The sequence below is a fragment of the Pongo abelii genome, chromosome 6 (assembly GCF_028885655.2).
Source record: "Pongo abelii isolate AG06213 chromosome 6, NHGRI_mPonAbe1-v2.0_pri, whole genome shotgun sequence".
In the NCBI taxonomy this organism is placed as follows: domain Eukaryota; kingdom Metazoa; phylum Chordata; class Mammalia; order Primates; family Hominidae; genus Pongo; species Pongo abelii.
In genome coordinates, this window is record NC_071991.2 from 100,488,299 (window position 1) to 100,515,256 (window position 26,958).

The 26,958-nt window shown below is 35.0% G+C and overlaps 1 protein-coding gene across 1 annotated transcript in view; it reads right to left on the minus strand.

Annotated features, from left to right (window-relative positions):
- The window catches only part of RELN (reelin), a 521,559-nt gene that overhangs the window by 341,373 nt on the left and 153,228 nt on the right, over window positions 1–26,958 (minus strand). Inside the window, exon 3 of the mRNA XM_024250358.2 lies at window positions 23,047–23,182. Coding sequence (XP_024106126.2) covers window positions 23,047–23,182 — 136 coding nt within the window. The remainder of the gene's footprint in view (window positions 1–23,046; window positions 23,183–26,958) is intronic.

The following is a 26,958-nucleotide window of genomic DNA, read 5'->3' on the forward strand; positions in this document are numbered from 1 at the left end:
TCTCATCCTTTTGTCACTCGGGCCTTGAAAGCAATAGGTCATCCATCTTCTTTTCAGTGCAAGGCGCAAATAACTAGGTCTTAACAATCATCACGACCTAAAGCTAGGTCTAATCAACTGGAACCAGAGGAAGGAGGCGAAGACATTTGTGTCAGTTTCTTGCATATGTTGGAATTATTTTCTTTGGCAGAAATATGTCACATTCTTTCTTCGTGACAGTAAGCAGAGCCGATCACAGGACTACACAGCGGGCCAGTGACAAGGCGCGCCAACCTGGCAATCTCACTATTATCTTAGTGCTCCTGGTTGCAGCACTGCTGGAGACAGATTACCCTTCCCTGCAGGAAAAAAAAAAAAAAAAAAAAAAAAAAACTTGCCTCTTCTGCATGGATTACAGTTCATGTGCACAGTGTTTGTTCAAAGAATAAATACTGGTCATTGTAGCAATAACAACAACGCCAGAAAAATTCTCCTGACACTGGAGAGTTAACTTTCTCTCCCTTTTTAAAGAAATTACCATATAAATATATCTTGATTTCTCTTTTTCTGTATAGTTGTTTGCTTCCAAACAAGAAAGGAACTGACTTTCCTTGCTGCATATTAAGCTGTACTATGTTTTTGCTTGGATTGGAATAACAAGAAAAGATAACCAGGTCCATTTTCCCATAGTTACTTAAGCACTTTGAAAGTTACTAAAGAAAATAAATGTTAAGGTTTAAAATAAAAACTATTTTGATTTGGCATTAATGTTCAATTATTTATTTTTTAGAAATCTTACGCAAAAGGTATTTTTAAAAATAAATTGTTATTATTGATTCATATATAACTACTTAAGGCATATACGAAAATTACAAATGATGTAGCTGTTTGTTCATTATACTTCTCTCAGTGTTACTTTCTAAAACATATCCTGCTTGTGGGGCAATAGAAGCCAATCTGCCTAAATAAAAATAAATTGCCTGTATCTGAAAAATGGCATAGTGTAGAGCAACCTATTATTTTCACCTGGTGCATAAAGTCACGCGGAAGGGCCTGGGCTTAATCACAAGAGGTACTGTAAAACACATTTGTGACATCTGTAACCTAACTCACACCCACATGAGAGATTGGTACATCTTATGAATTAAACATAAGTCCTGATTTATGTTCAGTTATCCCTCATATCAAAAACCACAGTTGCAGAGCCGTGTCACTATGAATTCATTTAATGATATTGATGAGATAGCCTGCAAAGAGACTGCAAAGTAACCACCAGTGCATAGCACGGGCCTATAAATCACTTCTGCAGAGTAGCTAAGCAATAAATAACAAGTCATTAATTCACCGTAAGCTATGCTAAGAGGCTGAAACTACATATGTACCAGATTGTAAAGAAATGCCTCTAGTACGATATTAGAAACAGGCAATGTTTGGTGTTAAAACAATTTCGTAAGGGCAAAAATTCATTGAGCAGAATTAATTCCTTATGGATTTCCCTTGGCAGACATAAACCAACACGGATTTTTAAAATCGACCCCCAAAACTTCCTTTCATCCAGAAGTAAATACATGTCAGGTATTAAATCCAATGCAACTTTTTTCAGAGCCCAAATTATGAATCTATCCAATGAATGATATAATGGTATTGGCATAAAGCCCTTGGATAAGCTAATAGCATTTCTATAAAGAATAAGCTGGTGAGAATGATGCTAGTTATTCAAATGGCTTTGCCTTGTTGCATCCATAGGATCTGTAAAAATAGATAGCTGTGGCCACAGTCACTTTGTTTTCTTATGTGGATGAGAAAATATTTGCTTTCAGGTGACTTTCACTAACCGAGATGACTTTCACTTTCACTCCTTACAGATGACTGACTTTCACTCCTTAGGGTGATTTCCCCAGTCAGCAACCTTCTTGTCAGCACTCCCCTAAGCATCCTTTCTCCCCAGACCCTCAGAAACTGGGTCCCTAAAGCTGCCCAGGACTTCACTATCTGGCCCCTTCTTGCCCTTCTGACCTTGTGCACAGAGTCTATGTCACATATTGGGCTGTCCTGCCCCCTCAACTCAGAATCCTGCTTTCTGCCACATTGCTGAAGTTTTTGAAACAAATTCATTTCCAGAGTTCTTCTTCCCAGGTGATCAATGCGCAAGTGAATGGAAATGTTGGAATAGCAACCTAAATGAAAGTGGTGACTCTAAAGATAAGAACCTCATGCACTTGTTCAGACAGGTAAGGGAGATATTTTGAGGAAAGAGGGTCTTCCATTGCAGTTTATAGCTGGCTAGCACTGGATTTCCCTGGGCTGTAGTATATTTGCACACATATGACAAAGGCTAATCTTTTCTTTTTCTTACTACTTTTAGATTTAAGTCTTCCCTGAATTAATCTGTAATCAAGTAACTCCAAGTGAGCTCTTATCAGCAAAGAGTGTTTATCTGATCCTTTATGCAGAATCTCAATACAAGAATACTAAATACAGTAGCATTTTAACTATATTCCATTTCAAGCTTCTATCTAATTTTCTTCCTAATATCACCTTAGGCCTCTTTTGTCATTACTGCACTCTAATTCTAGCTTATCTAATATCAGTGTTTAAAATTGCTCCCTCTCTAGACACATTTTCTTGAATATTTAAGCTCAATTCTTTCCTAGTTATTTCCTATCTCTAACAATCTCCAGATACCTTTTAAATTTTGTCTTATTCTTCATTGGTATTTTGCAACAAACATCTCTCCGTTTAGTATCATCTGAGAACTTAATTAACTTGCTCTTTTCCCTCTGTTTTAGGTCAATGATGAGGATGTTAATGTAGATACTACATTTGTTTCCCCAGAAGGTCATTGGAAACCTTTTCTCTTTCTACATATTAATGCATGGCCAATTGTCGTTTATGATCCTCTGGCTAGTCTCTCTCCCACCTCCATTATATGATAACACCCCACATCCTTGTCAATTTGAAGTTTCTCAGTAACACTGCAGGGGAAATGAGAAAAGTTATAGCCAAGTGACAGTGCTTTGTGTCCTTACAGTTCCTAACACCTAGGAGTATCAAAGTGGCATACACTTAAGCAATTCTTCATGAACTTTTCTCTGAAATAAATTAGGAAAATGTTAAATAAGAGTAACTTTATCTTCAGATGGAGAAGCTGAGGTAGAGAAGCCAATCACATCAGGACTTTAATGAGTCAATCTGATTACTTTTGTCTTATACTTAATTTAAGGGGAGAATATTTATAATTTTAGAATATTTATAATTTTTGTACATACATATATATGTACGTACAATAATGCTTCATTATTTGGACATAACTGAACGACTGAATTTTCTACGTAAGGAAAATTTCCAGATGAACCCACAAAAATGGAATCTTATGCCATGAGCATAGCAAGAAAATCTTAAACATGGAGCACAGCAAGAAAATCTTAAACATGGAGCACAAGTAATATTGTATTAGGAAGATCTACAAGAAAAAGAGGAAAGCTTGAAGATTTTTCTCTGTATTTTTGTCTTTTTCTCTACTGTTCTAGTGTAACATGCCATTCTGACTCCTCAAATGAATCACAAGACTACATCTTCATTCTCTTAAGTTTTTCTTTTCTTTTCCCCCAGAAGTTTTCCTAAAAACTCAAATCAATACCTATTAATCAGTTTATTGACCATTTCCATATTCATGGACCCCACATGACAGTATTTTTAAGAGTTTCTTTTATTTTCTCATTTTCTTTCTCTACCTTTACATATAGTAGTAATCAACTTTGTGTGGTCATAGGAAGAGCATTGGTTAAGGGCCTGAATCGACTCAGGATAAGCCTGAGCTGCAATCCTGCACTTATTACTCTATGAACTATCTGGGTCAGGAGAAAACTCTGATTCCTCATCTGCAAAATGGGCATAATAACACTGCTTATTTCATAAGACTGTTGTGAAGATTAAATGAGAAGAATGAGGCAATGAGCCTAGCAGAGTGGATGGCAACAGAGAGAAGACATTTAGAGAGTCACATATGCTTAAAGAAAATGAAAGATGAAAGTGGATCACCTGACAGATTTGTTCTGATTTGGAAGTTTATTCTGATTCACTTATGATTAAAGATTGAATTCTAGTTAGTGCTATACACTTAACAAATGCCTTTATTGGAAAGAATATAGTTATCTGCAAGTAAGCCTGTTCCAGAAAACCAAGAATATAAGGTCATGGTTCATATACATCAACAAATCCAAATGAAACATCCCCATCTTCATCAGCATTCGAGGATCAGTGTTGTGGTCTTCAAGTGCTATGCTTCGCTGCCTTGGCCACATTATTAGTATATGATGGAACAGATGGAGAGCAGAAGGGTGGAGCTCAGCCTGCAATGCCCTCTGAAGGCCTAGAGGATCACGGAGTGAAGGTTCATCATGGTGTGATGAAAAGGGAAGTAGAAACCTTGGGTTCTCCCGTGGGCTGTCACCATGTAGCTCTGTGACACAGAGCTCACCCCTCTCTGGGTCTCAGTTTCCTCATTTTTGAAGCAAGAGTTTAGGTCTTTCTAGCTACCATTAGAACTTGAAATTATGCCAGGCCAAGAAAAGTTTGCTCTTGTCAATACATCTATTTAGCAATGTTTCTAAAAAGATAGTATTTTCCAAGCTAATTTATACATCTTTGTCCAGAGGAAGGGACAGTTGCAAAGTCAATTAGAGATGGAAGAAGGTACAGAAATAAACATGGGCAGTCTTAATACAGAAATATGTTGGAGTCTTTGCTGTATAATTTTACATGGTCAGCTTTCAGCTATCCAACTGTCATTCAAGCAACTTTATATACTGAAAATATTTGTTCATGAAAGTGATTGAATTTGTAGAAGTGCAGACAAGTATTACAATAAGCTATTGTAGAGCTATTTCTTGAGTCAATTTTGCTATGGAATTTTTTTTCCATCTTTAAACGTTTGAGAAATTCAGCTATCAGCCATATAATCATATACTGTTTAATATTTAAACTTGTAAGGTTTTACACATAATGAATCAACAGTTTTACTCTTTCCAGGCAAATAAAATCAATCTTTGCTCATTGATGAGGCTTCTAAGACAAGTAGCTGGGTGGACATCTTTAAGATGTAATCTTCCTCAGATTTAAAATCATAAGTGTGACTTGATGCATGAAACAAAAAGTAAATTATCTATGAAAATTTAAAAAGATGAGTATCATTATATTTCCTGCAATTTTATTAATTTCAACACTTGATTTGCCAGTGATTCATACTTCTCCATCAAATACTGGACATTTTGACAATTTTATATTTAAAAATAGAACTTAGACTTACAGATTAGCGTTATGAGCTGTGAAAAGTAATTCCTGAGATCTGGCAGAGGTGTACTAAAGTGCTATAATAACACTTTTGGTAGTCCCTTTTTAAGACAAATGTCTATCCCCCAAAGACTTTTTAAAATTGACACACTGAGGTGTGTTACTCTGAAAATCTCCATGAGAATGTAACATTTCTTACAGACATGAATTGTCCAAGACTCTGTCCATTCCCAGCATTGCTGTGCTGAAAAGCTCTGTGTAAATGGATATGAACCAATAAAAATGTATTTCCAGGGTTTTTGATACTTAAATCCCTGATTACATCTTTCATTAAAAACACTTATTTTTTAAATTCAATCATGTACAATATCTAGCAAGTTAAACTGTTATATGTCAAGTCCTCTAAAATAGAAAAAAAAGGCACTTCTGATTGCTCTAGAGTTTTATCTTCATTTTCTTAACGTCAAATTAGCAAAAGAGGAATATAGCTTTCAAGACAGGTTTCACTGGCCAGGCGCCATGGCTCATGCCTATAATCCCAGCACTTCGGGAGGCTGAGGTGGGTGGATCACTTGAGGTCAGGAGTTCAAGGCCAGCCTGGCCAACATGGTGAAACCCCAGCTCTACTAAACATACAAAAATTGGCTGGGCATGCTGGCAAGCACCTGTAATCCCAGCTACTCAGGAGGCTGGAGCAGGAGAATCCCTTGAACCAAGGAGGCAGAGGCTGCAGTGAGCCGAAATCGTGCCACTTCACTCCAGCCTGAGCAACACAGTGAGACTCCACCTCAAAAAAAAGATAAGTGGCATTACATTAAAAAATGTTTAATGTAAATAATCTTTTTCTTTTCATAAAAATACAAGAAGATCAATATGCACATAGTATCTCCTAAAAGAAAACAATGAGATTTATAGTGGTTATCCAGAACCATCTTTCTCTAGAAACACACACACACACACACACACACACACACACACACAACTAAGGCCTTCCTTCAGGATTGATATAACATAGGTTCTACATGAAAATAATTTTATCTAACACTGCAACCATAATTCCAGGGATCTGTAAGACCAACATTCTCTATTCTCCTTTCAGTGGGCCTTGAGAGGCTTCTCCATACTTGGGGATCATGTAAGCTACAACGACACTGATTTATTGAAGATACACCCCATAATTGCTCCTTGAGTCTTCCTCTTGGAATAGAACTGATAACTCACAGACCACCATTTTGTAAAACAGCTCAGATTATTTTTCCTTGCTTATATTTCTTTTTTTTCTTGAGACAGAGTCTTGCTGCGATGCCCGGGCTGGAGTGCAATGATGCGATCTTGGCTCACTGTAACCTCCACCTCCCAGGTTCAAGCGATCCTCCTGCCCCAGCCTCCCAAGTGGCTGGGACTACAAGCGTGCACCACCATGCCTCACTGATTTTTGTGTTTTTAGTAGAGACGGGATTTCACCATATTGGCCAGACTGGTCTTGAACCCCTGACTTCAAGTGATCCGCCCGCTCTGGCCTCCCAAAGTGCTGGGATTACAAGCACGACCCACCACGCTCAGCCCCTTGCTTATATTTCTTTATGTTTGTCTACATATTGATTCTGTTTTCCACTCTTCTGCTTACCATGTATACAATATCACAATTTATTCACATCAAGTTAGCATTTCGCTCTCTAGAACAGTTTTGTGTCCCCCATAAACTTGAATATTTCACTGTAAATCCTCACTTCTAGGTGATTTATAAATCCATGAATTGAGACCAAGGACAGGCAGATACCCAAAAGAGGAGGACAGTATCTAAATATGTGGCCAGGCCCTCTCTATTTGAGATAAGGCTCTGCTTTTAATTTAGCAAAAGCAGAGATGGAGGTGAAAAAGACTTTTACTCAGGTGAAAAGGACTTTAAAGGCTCTCCTAAATGGTAAAAGTTGTTAATATTAATCATGCTCACATTTGTGTTTGTACAAGAAACCGTGATGTCAAAGAAGAAATCTGTAGGATTTCCTTTGTGAAAAGCTTAGTTATATTTATATTAAAATTTTACTTTCCCAGTGAAGACTAAATAGACTATAGAAGAAAAGGTGCAGTGGCTCATGCCTGTAATCCCAGCACTTTGGGAGGCTGAGGCAGGCAGATCACCTGAGGTCAGGAGTTTGAGGCAAGCCTGGCCAACAAGATGAAACCTCGTTTCTACTAAAAATACAAAAACTAGCGAGGCGTGGTGGTGCGTGCCTGTAGTCACAGCTTTTTGGGAGGCTGAGGCAGGAGAATTGCTTAAACCTGGGAGGCAGAGGTTGCAGTGAGCTGACATCTGCACTCCAGCCTGGGTGACAGAGTAAGACTCCATCTCAAAAAAAAAAAAAAAAAAAAAAAAGAAAAGAAAAGAAAAAAAAGTGAATTTACATAATATAATAAAGCCAATTCTCACTTTTTAAAAAAAAGATCAATATGCAGGCACAATCACTTATCAATCACACTAGTGATTCCACTAACTTACATTATCTTATGTTACCTTACAAAAGAAAAAATGGGAATTTTATATTCAAAGTATACAGTTAAAAATAACAAAAGATTTTTTAAAAATATAAGTATCAGACTAAGAGGCTCACTCACTACTAATTAATACTAGTTAGTTGCAAGGCTATGCATTCCAGGGAGCTTTGGAAAAGAGACAGAATGTGTTGCTTTTCAACTGAATTAGTGTGCCTTACAAAATAAACATTTAAAGGCATTTATTGAAATTCAACAATGAAACAGAAAATACTGCAAAATGAGAGACAATGTTTTCTTAATGTGATGACTGAGTAATTAAAATAGTGATAGGAACCTGGCATTATCTTAACTTATGAGTAATTATGAAACATTATTATACAAGACTCTTACTGTTAAAAGTTGAAAAGTTAACTACTATTAGTTTTTGTGATACTGGCCTTGATACAAAAATCATATATAGTTTTATGCATGTGTCTTAGCTTTTAATTTTATCAGGTTGACTTCATAGTTAACCTTAACATAAAAATAACATACTTTCATAATGAAAAGAGCATTAGTTACAAGGTTGTTCTTCACAAAGCTGTACAATAGTGAGTATTGGAAACAAGCAAAATGTCCAGAAATAAGAGACTGATTAAACACATTATAATACATCCACATAGAATTTGAGCCAGATGATGTTGTAGATGCATATTTATTGGGAAAACACTCATAATATAATGTAATGTTAGAGTTTTTTTCAAGCTAGATTAGAAAATAGAATGTATAATAGAACCCCAAGTTTGTAAAAACTAAAATTGAACACACGCATATTGGGAAAACACTCATGTTACTTTTTTTTTTAAAAAAAAGGTAGATTAGAGAATAAAATGTATAAGAGAACCCCAAGTTTGTAAAAACTAAAATTCAACACACACATATATCTAGAGAAATATACCCCAAGATACATACTGTTCTTATCTCTGGGATAGTGGAAATATGCATATGTGTGTGCATATGTGCAGGTGTCAGTGTGACTGTGCGTCTCTGTACATACATAAATATTTGCTTAGCTGTATTTTTCTGTATATAGACATTGCTTTCATAATCAGAGGTAAAATTATTTTAAAACTCATTTTAAAATAAGTTTTACTGTCAAGTTTAAATATTAAAAATCAACTCTATTTATGACATATATTTATTTACTGAAATTCTTTTAAATTGTAAGTCTAAACTAGGACATTTTGCATTCTAACCCAAATGTGAAATACAGAAAGCCAAAACAAAATTAACTCAACACTTTTACAAAAAAAAAAACAAAAACAAAACTCAGAAAGATACAATGTCTGAAGCAGTTGGTAGTGGGGTAAGTATATATTCTAGATATAATACAATCCTTGGATTAAACAACTTAACTTTTTAAATAAAAGCTCGATTGAGAGTTACCAAAGTGCAATATGGAATCGAAGTTACAGAATAAATACCCTTCAAGAGAAGTCTCTGATTCCCTTTGATCTTTGGAGAGGTCATCTCCTCATGCTCCAAATGAGCCATTTAGAAATCTTCCCTTACTATATATTTGTATGAGATATCTGATTGCAGAACAAATCTGAGATCCATAGAATGAAATATTTATTTTGCTTTTCAAATAATGAAATATTTCAAAAAATATTTCAGATAATGAAATATTTCAAAAAATATTTCAGATAATGAAATATTTCAAAAAATATTTCAGATAATGAAATATTTCAAAAAATATTTCAGATAATGAAATATTTCAAAAAATATTTCAGATAATGAAATATTTCAAAAAATATTTCAGATAATGAAATATTTGAAAAGCAAAGTATAACATTTAAAAATCAGGAATTATTTTCACTGATCAGTCAGAATTAAAAATCACTGATCAGAATAAAAATCAGAAATCCTTTCACTGATGCCTTAGAGCAGTTATTCATGTTCTCAGTTTCTTTTAATAAGTTTCTATTTTCCCTAAGTCCACAAATATTGCTTTAATTCTTAATATCCAAGATCTTTAAACAGAAATGAACACTAAACCCTTGCTCCTATTTATAAGTTCTGGTGATATATGGATAATATAGATTTAATTGTTCATTTACAAAATACACAATAATAAAATCTCTATAAAACTATCCATTTCAATATATCTTTAAAAAATTTATCCAGCATGGCATTTATTATAAATAAGGAAGTCTGAAAAATATCAGATATTTCATTTAATGTCTTAGGGTTAAATAGTACCATTTAAAATTCCCTAAGATAAATTTATTTGGATTTATTTATAAAATTATAAAAGTAGTAATAGCATTTCATTTTAACACCAGAAAATAATCAGTGCCATAGTTGGTATGATACTTAAACGACTTGATGTTTTCGCCTAATATGATTGTAAGGTACATTTTTCTGTTCCATCTTTCCCTCCCACACACAAATTCATTCCATGCCAAATCCCTTAAATTCCTCTTTTGAAGTTTAAAATTAATTCCCATGGTTACTTTTCAATAATCCTCCATCTTCTAAAAATGCAAAATATGTTTATACTTTTTGAGAAATTAGATGAAATCCCAAATATCCTATGTGAGTATGTGCTATGCTTTTAAAAAGAAAAACACTCATTCTCAAAAAAAAAAAACTATTAAGGAGTCTGATTCTGTAATTAATAAGAACAAGGTAACAATTTGCTTTAAGTGTCCATTCATAACGTTAAATCAGTGTTAAATTATAAAGAATTTCCATGGAAATACACAAGACATCCACCTTGATTCTAAATGAAATTCATTATGAACAGCTCTATTATACTGAATGGCAAATGAATTCTTAATAATGAGGCACTTGATGTGTTATCCAGAACGGGGGTTGACAAGAAAACCACTTAGCTTCACTTTCTAATAATATTATAGCAAGTAACTGATAATAGCACACACACATACACACACACACGCACACAGACACACGTTTAATTTTGAAAGAAAAACTTTAAAGCATGTTTATCGAACCTTTACAAATTTTTTATTCTTTTATTTTTTAGTGTTTTACTTGTTAAAAAAAGTCATATCAAGAGTAATTTAAACAATACTGAACTTTTTAAATATAATGTTTTCTCTGTAAAAGGTTTTGCTGTTTCACAAGCTCATCTTGCCCTTACCATCAAAAGTCCATAACAACAGATGCTACAATAATTAAAAACCTATCACTATAGACTCTTCCATCACATTACAGACTAGGAAAATGAAGGAGGTTTATGGTTGTCCTTGTCTCACTTTATCCACCTCTTTGTGGTTGATGTGTAGGCTTTAATGTGCATCCTTGCACCTCTCCTTCAGCAGGAAGCCTGTCTCTGGGGATCACTTGCAGAAAACAGGACATTGAGTCCATAATTAAAGTAATCTCTTTCCAGGCAGATGCTGCAGTTGGCTCTGTTATCACATATTACAAAAGGCATCTTGAGGGTTATAAAATGTGCAGCAAATAGCTTTGGAGATGAGAAACAGCAATTTTTCACCTAATTTTGATCCATAGACATGTAAGTACTGTATTGCTACTTTTTGGTTTTGAGCCAAATAACTATTATGGTGCTGAGATGAGCCAGGCGGTAGCCAAAATTAAAGAATACTTTAGCTTTTATCCTCAAAGTGAGAAAAGCTCTTTTGTAACCATCTTTGCACTTAGCAAATAAGGATGCCATCTCAAATCTGAGCATTAATGCCTGCAGGCGGATTTAGAAGAAAGGCTTATGTGGCTTAGCTTTACAGCCACACTTTCAATATATTTACTTAGGTTAAAACCAGGGGTTGATTAAGGGACCTACCATCTTTGCTCCTTTGCAACTACAGTGTACATTTTTAATTAGAAGGCTTTTAACTGTTTATCTTTCCTATAAAATTTAGGACATTGCTCTTTGAAATATATGTCAGCCTGGATAACGAATATGCTCATGCTATTCATAATCCCTTCTATAAATACTAATAGTGGAAATACATGGAGGAGATTTGACTAACACATTTTTGTTTCCAGCTTTGAACTCGTCAATGTGGATAACCAAAACCTTACTTTAATATTGTGAGGTGCTAAAATAGAGATGGAAATAATAATTTTATTTAATATTTATTTCTCAGTGCCAAATAAAACATCAATATGCACTGATTTAATTTTAAATAGGTTATCTTATAATTCTAGAAAATATGTGGCTTATATTTTTTTTATTTCCTCAAATTGTTTTTCTTTTAAGTTTGTGATGACAAAGTTTTACATGAATTCAGGCCATCAATTTAAAAATGTTATTAATATTAACCTTCTAAATTTTTTATTAGACTAAATAGCATTCAAAAACCATAAAAATCTAATTTAACAATAGAAATATTTATACTCTAGCAAGTTTAAACCTTCATAATATTTAGAAGAGGAATGTATGCAATGTCATTTGAATTAGTAAAGAAAAACTAACTGCAAATCAAAAATTCAAATTATTGGTAAAATTTTGTTAAATTACCAAATTGGTATTTCCAGAGCACCTAAGATACTGTAATATAAAGCTAGCTGTCACCAGCACATGCCTAAAGATAGAAATGGCAGAGTATAAACTCTAATTCTATAAAATAATCTTCTGGCATATTCATATATTTTTCCACTCATGTAAGCATGTATTCATTCATCTATTCAACAACTAATGTTTACAGAATTACTTTGCCTAAATATTTTCATAATACTACCTGCAATTGAAATACTAGAAATACATACTCAGTATTCTGCCACCTGAAAAACAGGTTTCAATTTTGTATATTTCCTTCAGCTTTGTCTACACGCAAGTTATTTTGTTCTTAGGTAATTGCCCTTTTATCCCTAATAATTTTTTACTTATTTTGTCTGATATTAATATAGTAACACTAGCTTACCTTTGGTTAGCACTTGCCTGGTATGTTTTTTCCATCTCTGTGCTTTCAATGTTTTTGTGCCATTATGTTTAGTTTTATCTCTTAGAAACAGCATACTGCTGTATTTTTGTAATAGCATTCTGAAAGTCACAGTGTTTCGCCTGGTGAATTTAATCTGTTTATATTTATTGTAATTGACAATTTACTTAAAATTATTTGTTATCTTATATTACATTTTATACTTCTATGATTTTTAAATTTACCCTTTTCCTTTATTCTGATGTTTTAACTAACTGTTCTTTAATCCTTTGCCCTTCCCCTCCCTATTTTGGAAGTTATAATTTTATTTCTGTTCTTTACATTTATATCTTTAACAGTCAACTGAGCCCATAACCTTCTTGCAAAATAATTTGATGACATTAGAAAACTTTAATACTGATTTCCTTTTCCCTCCAAATTATACACTAATGTTGCTTCATGTATTTTAGTTATATGTTGCCTTTAAATTCTATCCTAAAATAATTATTGGTATATATGTTATACATAAATTTATTTGCATGCTCAATGCTTAGAGTTTCTAATGTGCTTACTAATTTCTTTGCTTACTATTAATTATTGTATCATACCACAATTTCTTGTATCCTACACCTTCCTTCTGGGTTTGTTTTCTTTTTACTGAAGGGCATCCTTTAAAATTTTGCTTTAACATGGGCTATGTGCAGTAAAAATATCAAACTGCATTTTTAAAAAATATATCTTGTTTTGTTTTCACACTTGACTGATAATTTATCTAGGTACAGAACTCTAGGATGACAATTCACTTTGATGATATTGTTCCATTGTCTTCTGGCATCTTTTGTTGCTGATGAGACCACTGTCAGATTAAATTTATAGGTAATCTGTCTTTTCTATTTTGTCACCTTTGATGTTTTCTGTCTTTGATATACTGAAGGCTTATCATGACCTTTATCAGTACTAATTTATTTTATTTATCTTGCTTAGATAGAAAACACACACATCTTCCTTAGTTCTAGAAAAATTTCTGCCATTATCTCTTCAAATTTGTCTCACTATTTTTATTCTCTCCTTCTAAAACTTCAGTTAGATGTTAATTTCTTCACCTGGAGTTCTACACAGATTACTAATGTAAAGCTAGACTCCACATATTGAGGGTTTTATCGTCTTACAAGTAACTTATCTTGACCAAAGGCTCCACTCAGATGACAAATTTCTTTGCTGTTTTCCCAGTCAGGCTTCAATCAGTGGGCCCAGTTCCAGCTCCCTCTCCTTTATTATCTCCTGCTGTCTTTTAAGAGGCTCCTGACAATAGCTCCAGGCCCCACATAGGTTAAAACTCCAGATCTAGGACCTAAATCAGGTATAAGAGACCTGTAGGCCACCACAATGTCAGTTTCTATTTCTTGACCCAGCTTTGATATCTCTCCTTTCTTCTGGAAACTAGTGTTTTCACTTTCTTTCAAAACAGTGTGTGTGTGGTGGGGGTGTATGTGTGTGTGTGTTTGCTTCATTTTAGCTAGAGTTGCTATTTTATTTCAGTGGGAAGAATTTCTGCTATGCCAGTGAAGTCTGCCATGATGCCAGAAATCCTCTACAAACATATTTTTATGTGTCTGAAATTGTACCACAGAAACAAATATTTTGTTTATGTCACTTAATATTCCAAGCATCTCTCATTGCTATACTATCTTCATAAATATTAATTTTTAAAAGAAATATAGAGTGGTAGTATAGGATGGTGGTTTAAAGAACACGTTTTGGATCAAAACACACCTGTCTTCGCGAGTTTTTGAAGCTCTTGCTTCAATAACAGGTGGTTCTAGGAGAGTAAAGGAACTTAGTAGGCTGCCTGGTACACCAGTACTCAATAATTAAAGTTTCTTTTTTTATTATTACTATTATTACCATCATTATCATAAAATGGAGTTTCAAATTCCATTAATGCTCATTTTCATATTAATAGTCTTCCAGACTAGCTAATTTTTAATATTAGGTACATGACAGTAAGTTTTCATGCGTAAGAGCACATTTGAAAAGATGCAGAATCTAAAACCTTGTAGCAGGGAAGTGGAAAATCAGCAAGGGGAAAGCAGGGACTGAGATCCAGGCAAGGGGCGGGCAGAGGAAAATGCCTTAGCCCAAGGCAGCCAAAGAGCAGAACTAAGTCCTGGGCACTGTAAGGGATGATAACCAGAGGCAATTCTCACTTGTCATATTTGGCTACCATTGCCCATAAAATAAAAAACCACAGAAACTGTTGCACTGGCAAATAAAACTAAAATGAAAAATTAGGTAACCAGCTCTTTACACAAAATTGTCTTATTTGGTGAGTTTAGAAGTTATGATGGTTCAAGTTCACATAACAATGGCAAAAGACTTAGTTTTGCTTTCTTCCTTCTATGTGTCCTTCGAATTGCATGGTTAATTTCTGTAAATGTCACGGTAATATTTGGGGAAAAGATAACCCAACAGATTATCAAATCTTGTGCTATACAACAGAACTTTCTACAATAATGGAAATATTGTATATTTGTGCTGTTCAATAAAATAGTCACTAGCCATATGTGGCTACTGAGAACTCAAAAAGTGGCTGGTACAACTGAGGAACTGAATTTTTTATTTAATTTTAATGAATTCAAACTTAAATAGCCACACATGAATTGCTAGCTACCATGTTAGAAAGTATGGTTCTAAACAAATTTTAGAATGCGTGTGTGTGTGCTTGTATGTGTGCTATGGTTTAAATGTGTACCTTAAAGTTTGTGTGTTGGAAACATGATTCCCAATGCAACAGTGTTGAGAGGTAGGACCTTTAAGAAGTGATTAGGTCATGACAGCTCTGCCCTCATTAATGGATTAATGCCATTATTGTGGGAGTAGAGTAGTTACCTCAGGAATTGGTTCCTGATAAAAGGATGAGATGGGTTCCCGATAAAAGGATGAGATAGGTTCCCGATAAAAGGATGAGATGGGCTCCTTTCTTCTTTCAGGCATGCTCAGTTTCTGCCATGTGATGCCTTGCACCACGTTATGACACAGGAAGAAGTCCCTCACCAGATGCAGCCCCTTAATCTGGGACTTCCTAGTCTCCAGAACCATGAGCCAAAAATCTTCTATTGTTTATAAATGATCCTGTCTCAGGTATTCTGTTACAGAAGCACAAAACAGACTAAGACAGTGTGTGTGTGTGTGTGTGTGTGTGTGTGTGTGTGTGTATGTGTGTATACACATACATATCTACATATCTAAATAGGTCACAGAGGACAAAATAAGTTCTTTAAAAATTCTTATCTGAAAGAAGCAATCAGTTTTATTTCACATTTGTAATAAGGCCTTAATATACAGAGACTTTACTAAAAATAGAGCTTAATAATATGCTGCTGCTTGTATCCAAATAACTATACTGGAAAACCATACAGTTGTTGCTGCCATGGAAAAAATTTATTCACCTGTTTCTCAGACGTCTTTGTCATCACTGTTTTTGACTGTGTAGGCAGTTTGGAAAAATGAAATTTCACACTTCTAAAACTGGTTTAATCAATTCTAGTAATAGGGAAATAACCCAAATCTCTGGCCATACCTCATTTTAAAAAATTTCTACTAGATTTAGAGAACTTCTAATAATTATAACAGATAAATATTTTAGATTTACTGACTTTGGTCTTTTTGCTTTCACAAATGTTCTATGTGGTTTCAAGTAAGAAGTGCCAAGTACAATAGTAATCCCATCTTAACCACAAAGCCTTGTAATAAGGAACATCTTGTGGATACCAAGTTCAGTCCATTTACTTGAGTGATCTCCATAAGTTCTCACACCATTACATGAGATGAAAAGAAAGGAAGAGGTTGTTTTGCTATAGCTTTTTTTTTTTTTTTTTTTTTTGCTTCCAGACTCAACATCAGGATAAAACTAACATTTTTCTCTAAAAAATAAAAAAGTAGAGATTAAAAAAAAGAAGAAGAGCAAATCTGCTAACACAACTATTTGCTGTGGCATAAAATTCCATAGAAACAGGTACATCTTTGGACTGTCGTTAAAAAATATTTTGTTACTGGAATAGAAAATTTTCCCATGGTAAAGCACTTCCACTTCTCTGATGGTCTTATGATTTTGATGCAAAGCAGCATCCTGTGGAGACTCCAGAAGATTCCCCTAATACACCCTGTGCTGTTTATACCATGACTTCTTGGAAGGAGGAGGAGACAGGAAAGGAGAAAACGGGGGAAAATGAAGGGAATAACTTTGCCCATTGAATATCTGTTAAAATAGATATGTTGTACAATTAATATAACAAAAATAATTTATTCAAGCCTTCTTGGAGATTTATTGACATATTTTATCTCAACCATACTTCCTAAAATTAAAAATTAAATCCCTAGGAAGCATTCTGACCTCAAGCATTTGACCATTTGCTAAAGTGTTGATACATAAGAACACACATTAGTCCCTGAACTTAGACTTTCTCATTGTTCAAACCTAACTGGCTATTTAAATGTGATGAAAAACAGGGGCTTATGGGAAAGTGAGAACTATCAGTTAGGCTCCTAGCTGTTTACCTTTAAGGCTAGACAATATTTCTTTTATCTTGTCATCTAGAGGTATATTTTTGAGAAACACTGACATTGTCTCAAGTTGGGAGATGTCCGCTTAAAAACAGGAGACTGTCAGAAAAAAAAAAAAAAAAGATGTGATTTAAAAGAAAGATGAAATTTCTCCTTTAGAAAATAGCATATCCAGTTTTATCTCAGAGCATAGGTACAATCATTTCAGACTTCAATGGGAGGTAATTTATTTTTGCAGTAAGCTATATATAATCTAGAAAGTAAAAGAATATTTGTATGCATCCATTGTTGGCATCCTTATCCACAGGTATGAATGCACTTCCAATAAACACACCCATGGGGGAATCCCTGATCTTATTTCAAATGTTTAAGTAACAAGGCATATACATCTGTGATGTGTCCGTCTGATGAATGGATATAAATGGGCAACCACACTATATTTTCTGAAGAATTCTCCAGACAGTCTAGAATGGCTCTCATCAAAAATTAAAGGCATCTGAGATACACTCAAGGCAGCACTTCAAATCTCTGCATCTGTATTATTATTTTGAGCCCAGCAGGTGTTCAGAAACTGCTAGTGTCTTCAATTTTTAAAATGATTTTTTTTTGCCCTCTTGTTTAGTGTACTTTAAGAAAACTATCCCTCTAGGAGATACTTCCTTTAACATATCAAATGTTCAAATATGATCCTCCTATGTTCCTCTTTGCTGACCTAAGTTCATTATTTGTCCATGCTCAGTATCTTAAATAGAATATTGCTTGGTTCATTCTGTTTTCAGTTTTGAGAAAGTTCACATAATATTAAATCATCACTAATTTATGCACAAACCTGATCTTCTTTTATGTTCCATTTTAATCCTAATATTATGCTAGTATCTCTGCCCAGACAGTTAAACCTAAACCTAATTGTGATGAATTTTGCCTGTAATTCACACATTCCCCATATGAAATCCCCTTGTGATGAAGGATAGGATATGATCAATATCCATATATCATACATATCAAGATCAAACCCATGTTCATCACATTTCAGAATTTTAAAGTGGCACCTCTCATTATTTGATGAATTCAATAATATTCCTATATTCATATAGAGATAGATTTCAAAAGTAGATGGGAAACACGTGGGCCCCCTTGAAAAGTTAGAGAGATTCCAATGCCATACTGCAAACTCTTATTTAATTTTCGTTGTATGACTATTGTATTTTACCAAGATAAAATAGACAAGTGATCATTTTAAAGGCAACTGGAGTGAAGTAGCAAAAATCACCGGCTTTGAAACCAGACTGCCTTTGAATCCAGGCTGTGTCACTCACTGGGTGAGTTACCTTAGGCAAGTGATTTAACATCTCTGTCCTTCAGTTTCCTCATCTGCAAACTGAGATAATAATAGTACCGACTTTACAGAATCACTGAGAATTAAATGGATTAAAAGAGGTAAATAGAAAAGTGGCTGGCACATTGTAAATTTTCAAAAATAGTATTAATGTTGTAGTTGTTATTTTACAACCCCCTTTCCCTGGTAGTTTCTTGCTAATTTTTAGGGTTAGATGGTTTGGAGATTGACTTTCTTTCTTCTTTCTTTCCTTCCCTCTTTCCCTCCTTCCTCCTCTCCCCTCCTCCTCCTCCTCCTTCTTTCCCTTCCCCAGACCCCTTGGGACTTGGGGGTAGGGGATTTATATCCAAGAAATTTGGATAATTAAGTGCCTCTTTTAACTTGAGACTTACTAGTCACTAAAGACTATAATCAGATATAAAAGTAAAAACAAACTGTATTGCCACAGGATCTGAATATCCAGCAAATCTTGAAGTAAAATAACACTTAAAATATAAATTTTATCAAGAGGTGTCATAAAAGTAGATAAAATAATTTTGGTCATTTTTCTACATTTGTACCAGTATAGCCATCACTTTATCCTGAAATCATCCTCTCCTCTATGTCTCTCACTTGATTATTTTTAACAAGAAAGGCCATAAACAGGCAGCCCAAATGACTATGTGGCTAAGTGGTTTACCAATAAAACACAGTTTATTCAGACAACACGCCTCTTACTCTTCACTGGGAAAGGCACACACAGCACATTATATAATCATCTTGAATTTCAGTTTAAATGCTTCCTAATTCTTACTACGGGATTTTTAAAAAAGGATTTTAAATAGGTAACTAGGGTTTCAAAAATCACAGAGTTTGCATCATACATTGGCTGTACTAAAATGAGATTACAGAATTGACTGTAGTGTCAATTCAACTGCCAGCTTTAGAAAGACCATGTAAATGGTAAATGATAAATGTTAATTTCTGGGTTTCTTCCAATACAATGCACCATCAATTGTAAGACGTTAAAAAACAAAGTAGACACTGCCAATTATAATTGTAGGATGCCATCAAATGTAAAATACAACCCTACTTCAGAGATGCCAAAAATGTAAAAAAGTCAACAAAACTGTATCTTATAATCAATGAAATATAATATCATTATTAGCTACTAACAAATATTTATTGAGAGCATTCTATTGATCTATAGTTCAGCATTAGAAACTATTAGGTATATAAAAATATTACACACTGTCCCTGACCTTAAAATCCAGTTAGTAAAAGAAAACAAGCATGTGGAAAATTAAATAACGGTATGAGTTAACTAATAATATCAAAAAGTCATGCAGAATATACTACAAAACCATATAAGCATGGCTAAAGTTTAATTTCTAAGAAATAATCTTTCTTACCATAAAAAGTAAAAGCCTTACTTTTTGAGGTTAATGAGAAAAGAGAATCATGGTATATTTACCTTCAAATGCCAGAAGCTGTGTTTTTTTTTAGTTTAATATTTAAAATTAACATTGAATATTAGCAATCCTCTTCAAGGATTCCTGGGCACTTGCTAATTACAGATACTAACTCTTATATATAGCTCTACTCAATATGTAACAAATATTACAGTAAAGAATAAAGGTAAAAAATTGCAAGAATTTAGTTCAGAAAATTTCAAATGAATTCCTTCAGTGGCCCATGTTCACTTTTAACTTCTCCTGTACTCTCTCACAAACTGAGTAGGGAGAGATCAACAAAAGCATCCTGCCCACAAAGGAAGCAGCTACTCTATATAGGTTTCAATATTATCATGGCTTATGAGAAAAAGGACTTAACCATTTGTCAAGAATGTTAAAAAGTGCAAACTGTATCATCAAAATTTTATTGAAAGATATGGGTGAAGATGTGTAAACGTTTTTGTAGTCAGTAAAAACTCTGACTAAACTATTTTTCCAACTAACTGCTAAGAAAACACTGTTTGAATTTAAGACTTAAAATACCTAAGTTATTTCTCAGAAGAAAATAGAGTTTTATATCTCAAAAGTAGTGAGATCATAAGCTATCAAATATCATTCTTAAACAGATTCAATTAAAATAATATCTGCTTGGAAGTAGGCAGTTCTATATTGCTGATATAGATATACTTTGTGTTTTGTCTTTCAAAAAAGCAACTTTTGTTTTAAATTAAGAAGTTATGCATGGCAAGAATTCAATTCATCCTTGCAAGTGCCAATATGAGTAAGAGAAAGCGTACCAAAAGAGTCAGTGATCACTATTAAGTTAAAGGTAATGACAACATTGAACATCATATAATTCAAGGGGAATTTTCCTTGACATCTTACATATAAGACACTGTAGCAACTAATGGAGAATCAAAAAGAAATAAGAATTTGTCCCTGTCCAATCTAACAGAAAAGACAATAACTTAATTCAAATAAGTATATAGTAAAATATAATGAGCACTACAATAGAGTTATAAGCAAAATGTGACTATACACGTCAATTTTGTTGTTGATGCCTTGGCAAGTTTTACAGAAGAGCTGGCATTTAAAACAGGTTTTGAAGAATAGGTAAGATTTTAACAATTGAGGGTGAGATTGAAAAGCATTCCAGGCCAAGGAAAAAGCATGGAGAAAGGAAGTTATAGTATCTGTAAGGGAATTGTGGGAAGGCCTGCCAGTTTCGGCTCCATCAGGAGGTGTGCGCCAAGGGAGATATCAGAGAAGATAATAAACAAAGACATTGGAAGAGCCTTCAAACATATACCAAAGGTTTGGTCTTCAGAAAGGAGTTTGAGCCTTAGCCAAATTTTGAGTAATCAAGGCTGTACCTTCAGAAGATTAACTGGACCACAATATGTAGGATATACTGAAGGAAAAATGGGCCAGAGATGAGCAGACAGACAAGTTAGGAAGCTACTGCAATCATCTTAGCAAAACATACTGGAAGGAAAATGTTCATTCACTTATAAAAAACTTTCTGAGGGAGAAAATGATGGGTTTAAATATCAACCAGTTATGTAAGATGAGTCTGATGGTGGCAGCTTGGGTAACTCAGAGGACAGGCAGAAAGAGTATATATTTCAGTGATGTCTGACCCATAGAAACCCCAGACACTGAACTGTTTGTCATCAAGAGGGAAGAAGAGGCAGTGGTAAATTTTAGAGTACACAGGTTTTACGGGATTTTGTCTGAGCATAAAGTCTGAATAGAAAACCATTCAAGATGCCTTCCAGCTCTGTTTTGCTTGACTGCCTATAGAACAGCTGTTTCTGAACTGCCTTTGACCTTACACCATTGGATTATTCATCTATTCGACAAATATTTAGTGAGGGCTGACTGTATGCCAGGGACAGTTCTAGACAGTTGGGACAAATCAGTGAAGAAAACAAACAAACAAACAAACAAAAAAACCGAAAAACCGAAAAAAAATTCTTGCCTTCAAGGCGCTTGCATTTTAGTAGGAAGTGACAAATGAGAAACAATGTTTGTAACTAAATAAGTGAAGGATATCATGCATTAGAAGTTTAAAAATGCTATGGGTGGAAAAAGGAACCCTGAATAAGAAGGATGAGGCATGGTGACTGTAGGGTGAATGAGGGGTAGGGGTTAGGGGTATAGTCTATATCAACAGATGTCACAGTCACAGCCTTGGAACCATAGTGTAGTGTTTACCTAAGGATGCTCTTGAGAACACTGTTCAGAACATCCTCTAGTTTCCTCCAAATGAAAGCACCTGGGAGAGCTGTTAGGTTCTACAGAGTACCTGACTTCTGGCCACCAGGAATTTCCTAACTGATCCCATTTTCCGCTTGGCACTAATGGCCAGAAAGCTCAAAGCTAATTCTGTGGTCTTCTTGCAAAAGGTAGATAAGGCCTTATAGCATTTTGTAACCCGTTTTCACCATATTTTCTGAACATTCATTTTCCAATTGCCCTGATTTATTCAATTATTTTTGTCTGTTAAAAATTGATAATACTTATTGCATATATTTATGGAGCACAATGTGATGTTTTCATATGTTTACATTTGGGATGATTAAATCAAACAAATTAACATATCCATTACATCATATGTCTTTTTTTGTGATGTGAATGTTTAAAATCTCTTTTAGCAATTTTGAGATATGCAGTACATTAACTATAGTCACCATGCTGTGCAGATCTCCAAATTTACTTCTCCTAACTGATGCTTGGTACCCTTTGAAAAATTTCTCCCTGTTCCCCACGTCCCCTACCCTCCCGTCCCACCAATTAACTTACTTTTATTTTATTCTGTATTTTTGTCAGCTAAAATCCAATTTAGACCTTTGGAGGTACATATAACTATGCAAAAATAGACTGCTAAATTTACTTTTTAAAAAAGTTTTTATCTTTTTTGGCAACAAAATTAGTGATTTTAATTAGGGTTAAAACTGTCAAAATAAAACACTTAAATAGTTACTCTATATGTAATCCCATGAGAAGTCCTAAGTATTTGCCTTCTGTACGTATGGCAGACACTTTGGGTACTTACATGAAATTCACACAGCCTGTGCCCGCAGGTGGAGCAATCCAGATGAAACTGAGGTTGGTTGTGGGCAGGTGACTCACGTGAGAGGCTACCACACTGCACATAAACTGGTTACCAAACTGGTGGTCAGACATGATCCCTGAGAGAAAGGAAGGAGAGTTGTTACAAAGACAACAAAACAAACATCTTCCTATCATGGCATCACAGTATTTTCTGAATAGTTTTCTTTCATGTTAAGGTTCTATGCTATTTGGCTTCCCAATAAGTTATGTAATTTTTCACTTTTTATTGCTACAGGGAAATTAATCATTTAAAATATTATTGTTAAAGGAGTGACCTGCTGGAATCATTGCTATAATATTTGCTTTGCTTTGGTTTTGTTGATTGATCTTTGCCTATCACCAAAAACCACCAGGACCAACCTGCAGTTGAACAAGGTTAGATTTATTGAAACTGTCTGCAGCAAGGGAGACCAAACGCCATAGGGAGGTGGGAGGCATCTCAGTAAAAGGATGTCAGGAGAGGCTTGTTAAAATATTTAGGCTTCTGTTAGGTTATTTCAGAGGGCAAGGTGATCAGGTTTGCCTGGAAAACTCCCCAGTCCTATTTGGGAGGTTTCAAGAAAAGGTCCTTTGCCTCTGGATTTGGTGCTATCACAAAGTACAGGCAAACCTTTCACTGAGTATCTTAGTTTGTTGTTGTTGTTGTTTTAATCTCAGAGGCATGAGGAATGGGGTGAGGCTAAATTTGTGATTGGCAGAAAAGCAACAGCAGTCCTATTTGCATGGATGGGGATGTTGGTCACTTTTGTGATTTGCTTCATGTTCTTAGTCTTGTCTGTGTTCAGCTATGTTACAGAGTGGTCTTGTTTTTGCCTCATAACATCACAGTTGTAAAGTGGTCTTGTCTAATGTTGATGTTCTGTGAATTGCTCACGTTCAAAATGAGAACATCATGGCCTAGCTGTGAACAGGTCAGCTCCAAGCTGAGCTATCAGGGGATGCTTTTCTTTTTTTAATAAGGTGATTATCTTAGGTGTATCTCAGATATAAAATAGTAATAAGTAACTCAACAATTAAAAAAACAAACAACCTAATTAACAAATGGCCAAAAGACCTAAACAGATACCTCACCAAAAATGATACACGGATGACAAATAATCATATGAAAAGATATTCAGGATCATATGTCATTAGAGAACTGCAAATTGAAACAATAATGAGATACCACTACACACATATTAGAATGTCCCAAATCCGGAATACTGATACCACCAAATGCTGCTGAGATGCAGAGCAAAAGAAACTCTCATTCATTGCTGGTGGGAATGCAAAATGGTACAGCCTCTTTGGAAGACAGTTTGGCAGTATTTTTACAAAACTAGACATATTTTTACCATATGATGTAGCAGTTGTACTTCTTGGTACTTATCCAAGTGAATTGAAAACATATGTCTGACAAAAACCTGTACAGGGATGTTTATAGCAGCTTTATTCATAACTGCCAAAAGTTGGAAGCAACCAAGATGTCCTTCAGTTGGTGAATGGATAATGTGGTACATCTAGACAATGGAATGTTATTCAGCACTAAAAAGAAATGATCTATGAAGCCATGCAAACACATAAAAGAAACTTAATATGCGTATTACCAAGTGAAAGAATCCAATCTGAAAAGGCTACATAGTGTATAATTCCAACTGTATGACATTCTGGAAAAGGTAAAACTATGGAGACAATAAAAAGATCAGGGTTTGCCAGAAGTTAAAGAGGGAGGTAGCATGAACAGAAAAGGCACAAAGGATTCTTAAGGGAATGAAACTACTCTGTATGATACTGTATGGTGGATATGTGTCCTTATAAATTTGTCCAAATGCATAGAATGTACACACCAAGAGTGAACCCTACTGTTAACTATGGACTTTGAGCAATAATGATGTGTTGATGTAGGTTCATTGGTTGTACCAAATGTACCACATTCTGAGGCAGGATGTTGACAGTAGGGGAGGTTTTTTTGTGTGTAGGGATAGTGGGTGTATGGCAACTCTGTGCTTTTTATTCAATTTTGCTGTGAACCTAAAGCTTCTCTAAAAAATAAGTTTATTATTTAAAAAATTACTAAAAGCACTGCCAGAAATGGGAAGTTAAATTTTAAATTTCTCTCATTTACTGGCTTTGTGACCTTGGACAAATGATTTACTCTCTTTGAGATCCAGTTTTCTTGTCTGTAAAATGGAAATACCATGCCTTCTATACCTTAAAGTTGCTGTAAGTAGTAAATGGCCCAATACATATGACAGCACCTAGTACCCTATCTGGAAGCAGTGGTCTCTAATAAATCTTGATTTTCTTCCTGCCTACCAGAGCGATCTTTCTAAAATATAAACTTGTTCACACTGTTAATATTCCTCTTTATGAAACTCTCAATGACCCTTTTTTTTTTTTTTTTTTTTTTAATAGGCAGAGTCTCACTCTGTCACCCAGGCTAGAGTGCAATGGTGCAACCTTGGCTCACTGCAACCTGCAATCTCCACCACTTGGGTTCAAGCGTTTCTCCTGCCTCAGCCTCCCGAGTAGCTGGGATTACAGGTGCCTGCCACCACAGCCAGCTAATTTTTTTTTGTATTTTTAGTAGAGATGGGGTTTCACCATGTTGGCCAGGCTGGTTTTGGACCACAAGTGATCCACCCACCTGGGCCTCCCAAAATGCTACTATTACAGGCGTCAGCCACCGCACCCAGCCTACCTCATATTGTTTGTAGCTGCACTGTCTAATATGGTAGCTGCTAGCCACAGCGATTATTTAAATTTAAATTAATTAAAATTTGATACAATTAAAAATTCAGTTCTTCAATTGCACTAGCCACACTCCACATGCTCAATAGCACATGTGGCTCATGGCTGCCACATTGGACAGCACAGAACAGAACATGTTCATCATCATAGAAAGCTCTATTGATGTCACTGGCCATCAATAAGACTCTGAATAGTTAAGACTGAATTTGCCTCTCACTGCCTTCTCCAACCTCAGTTTCAGCACTTCCCGCCCCCAGGTCTTGCCCATCCTCTTGCACTTTGCACACCCAAAATACCAAATGAACCCTCCTCTATCTTCGTACAAGCTGTACCCTCTACCTAAAATGCTCTCTCTCCTCAACTGCTCTCAACCACCTGACAGATCCTACATGAAGACTTGGCTCACTTTCTGCCTTTTCAAGCCTCTCCTGTCCACTTCCAAGCAAACCCAGGTAGCTGCTCCTATGAGTCCCCACTGAATCTTTTACTTAATTCCAACACAGCATTTAGCCCAAGGCATTTGGAATGTTCTGCTTCTTAACTTTCTTTACTTCTTAAGCCCCTTAAAAGCACAAGGCAGGTCTACTAATCCACATTCCTCTAGCATCTAGTACCTTACACATAGTCAAACATTCATTTTTGTTATATTTTGGCCTTTGGTCTCTTGCTTTCCTTTGAAAGGACTCCTCAATCCCCAAGATTTAAAAAAATATTCTCCTATGTTTTCTTTCTACTATTTTATTTTCACATTGACATGTTTCTGAATGTTATTTTGTTGTGTGGTATAAAGTAAGGATTTGACTTTTTTCCCTAAATGGTCCTAGGTTCCCATCATTCTTCCCCTGGCTTATCATGATTACTCTTCACAGGTCTCTGTCCTGTCTCACTCCCATGTTCCATCAAAATGATTTCTCTAAAACGCATACATGATCATGTCAATCCCTCTGAAATCTCCTTAAACGGCTCCCATCAGATTCTAGAGAAATACAAACTTCTTAGCATCAGTTAGAAGGTTTGAGACAATCTGACCCCTACTTGCTCTCCCTGTACACACTTACCATCCTTTGTGAACCAGCAATGCCATCACTCTCAAGCACTAGTGGCTGAGCCACCCTCACTCTCA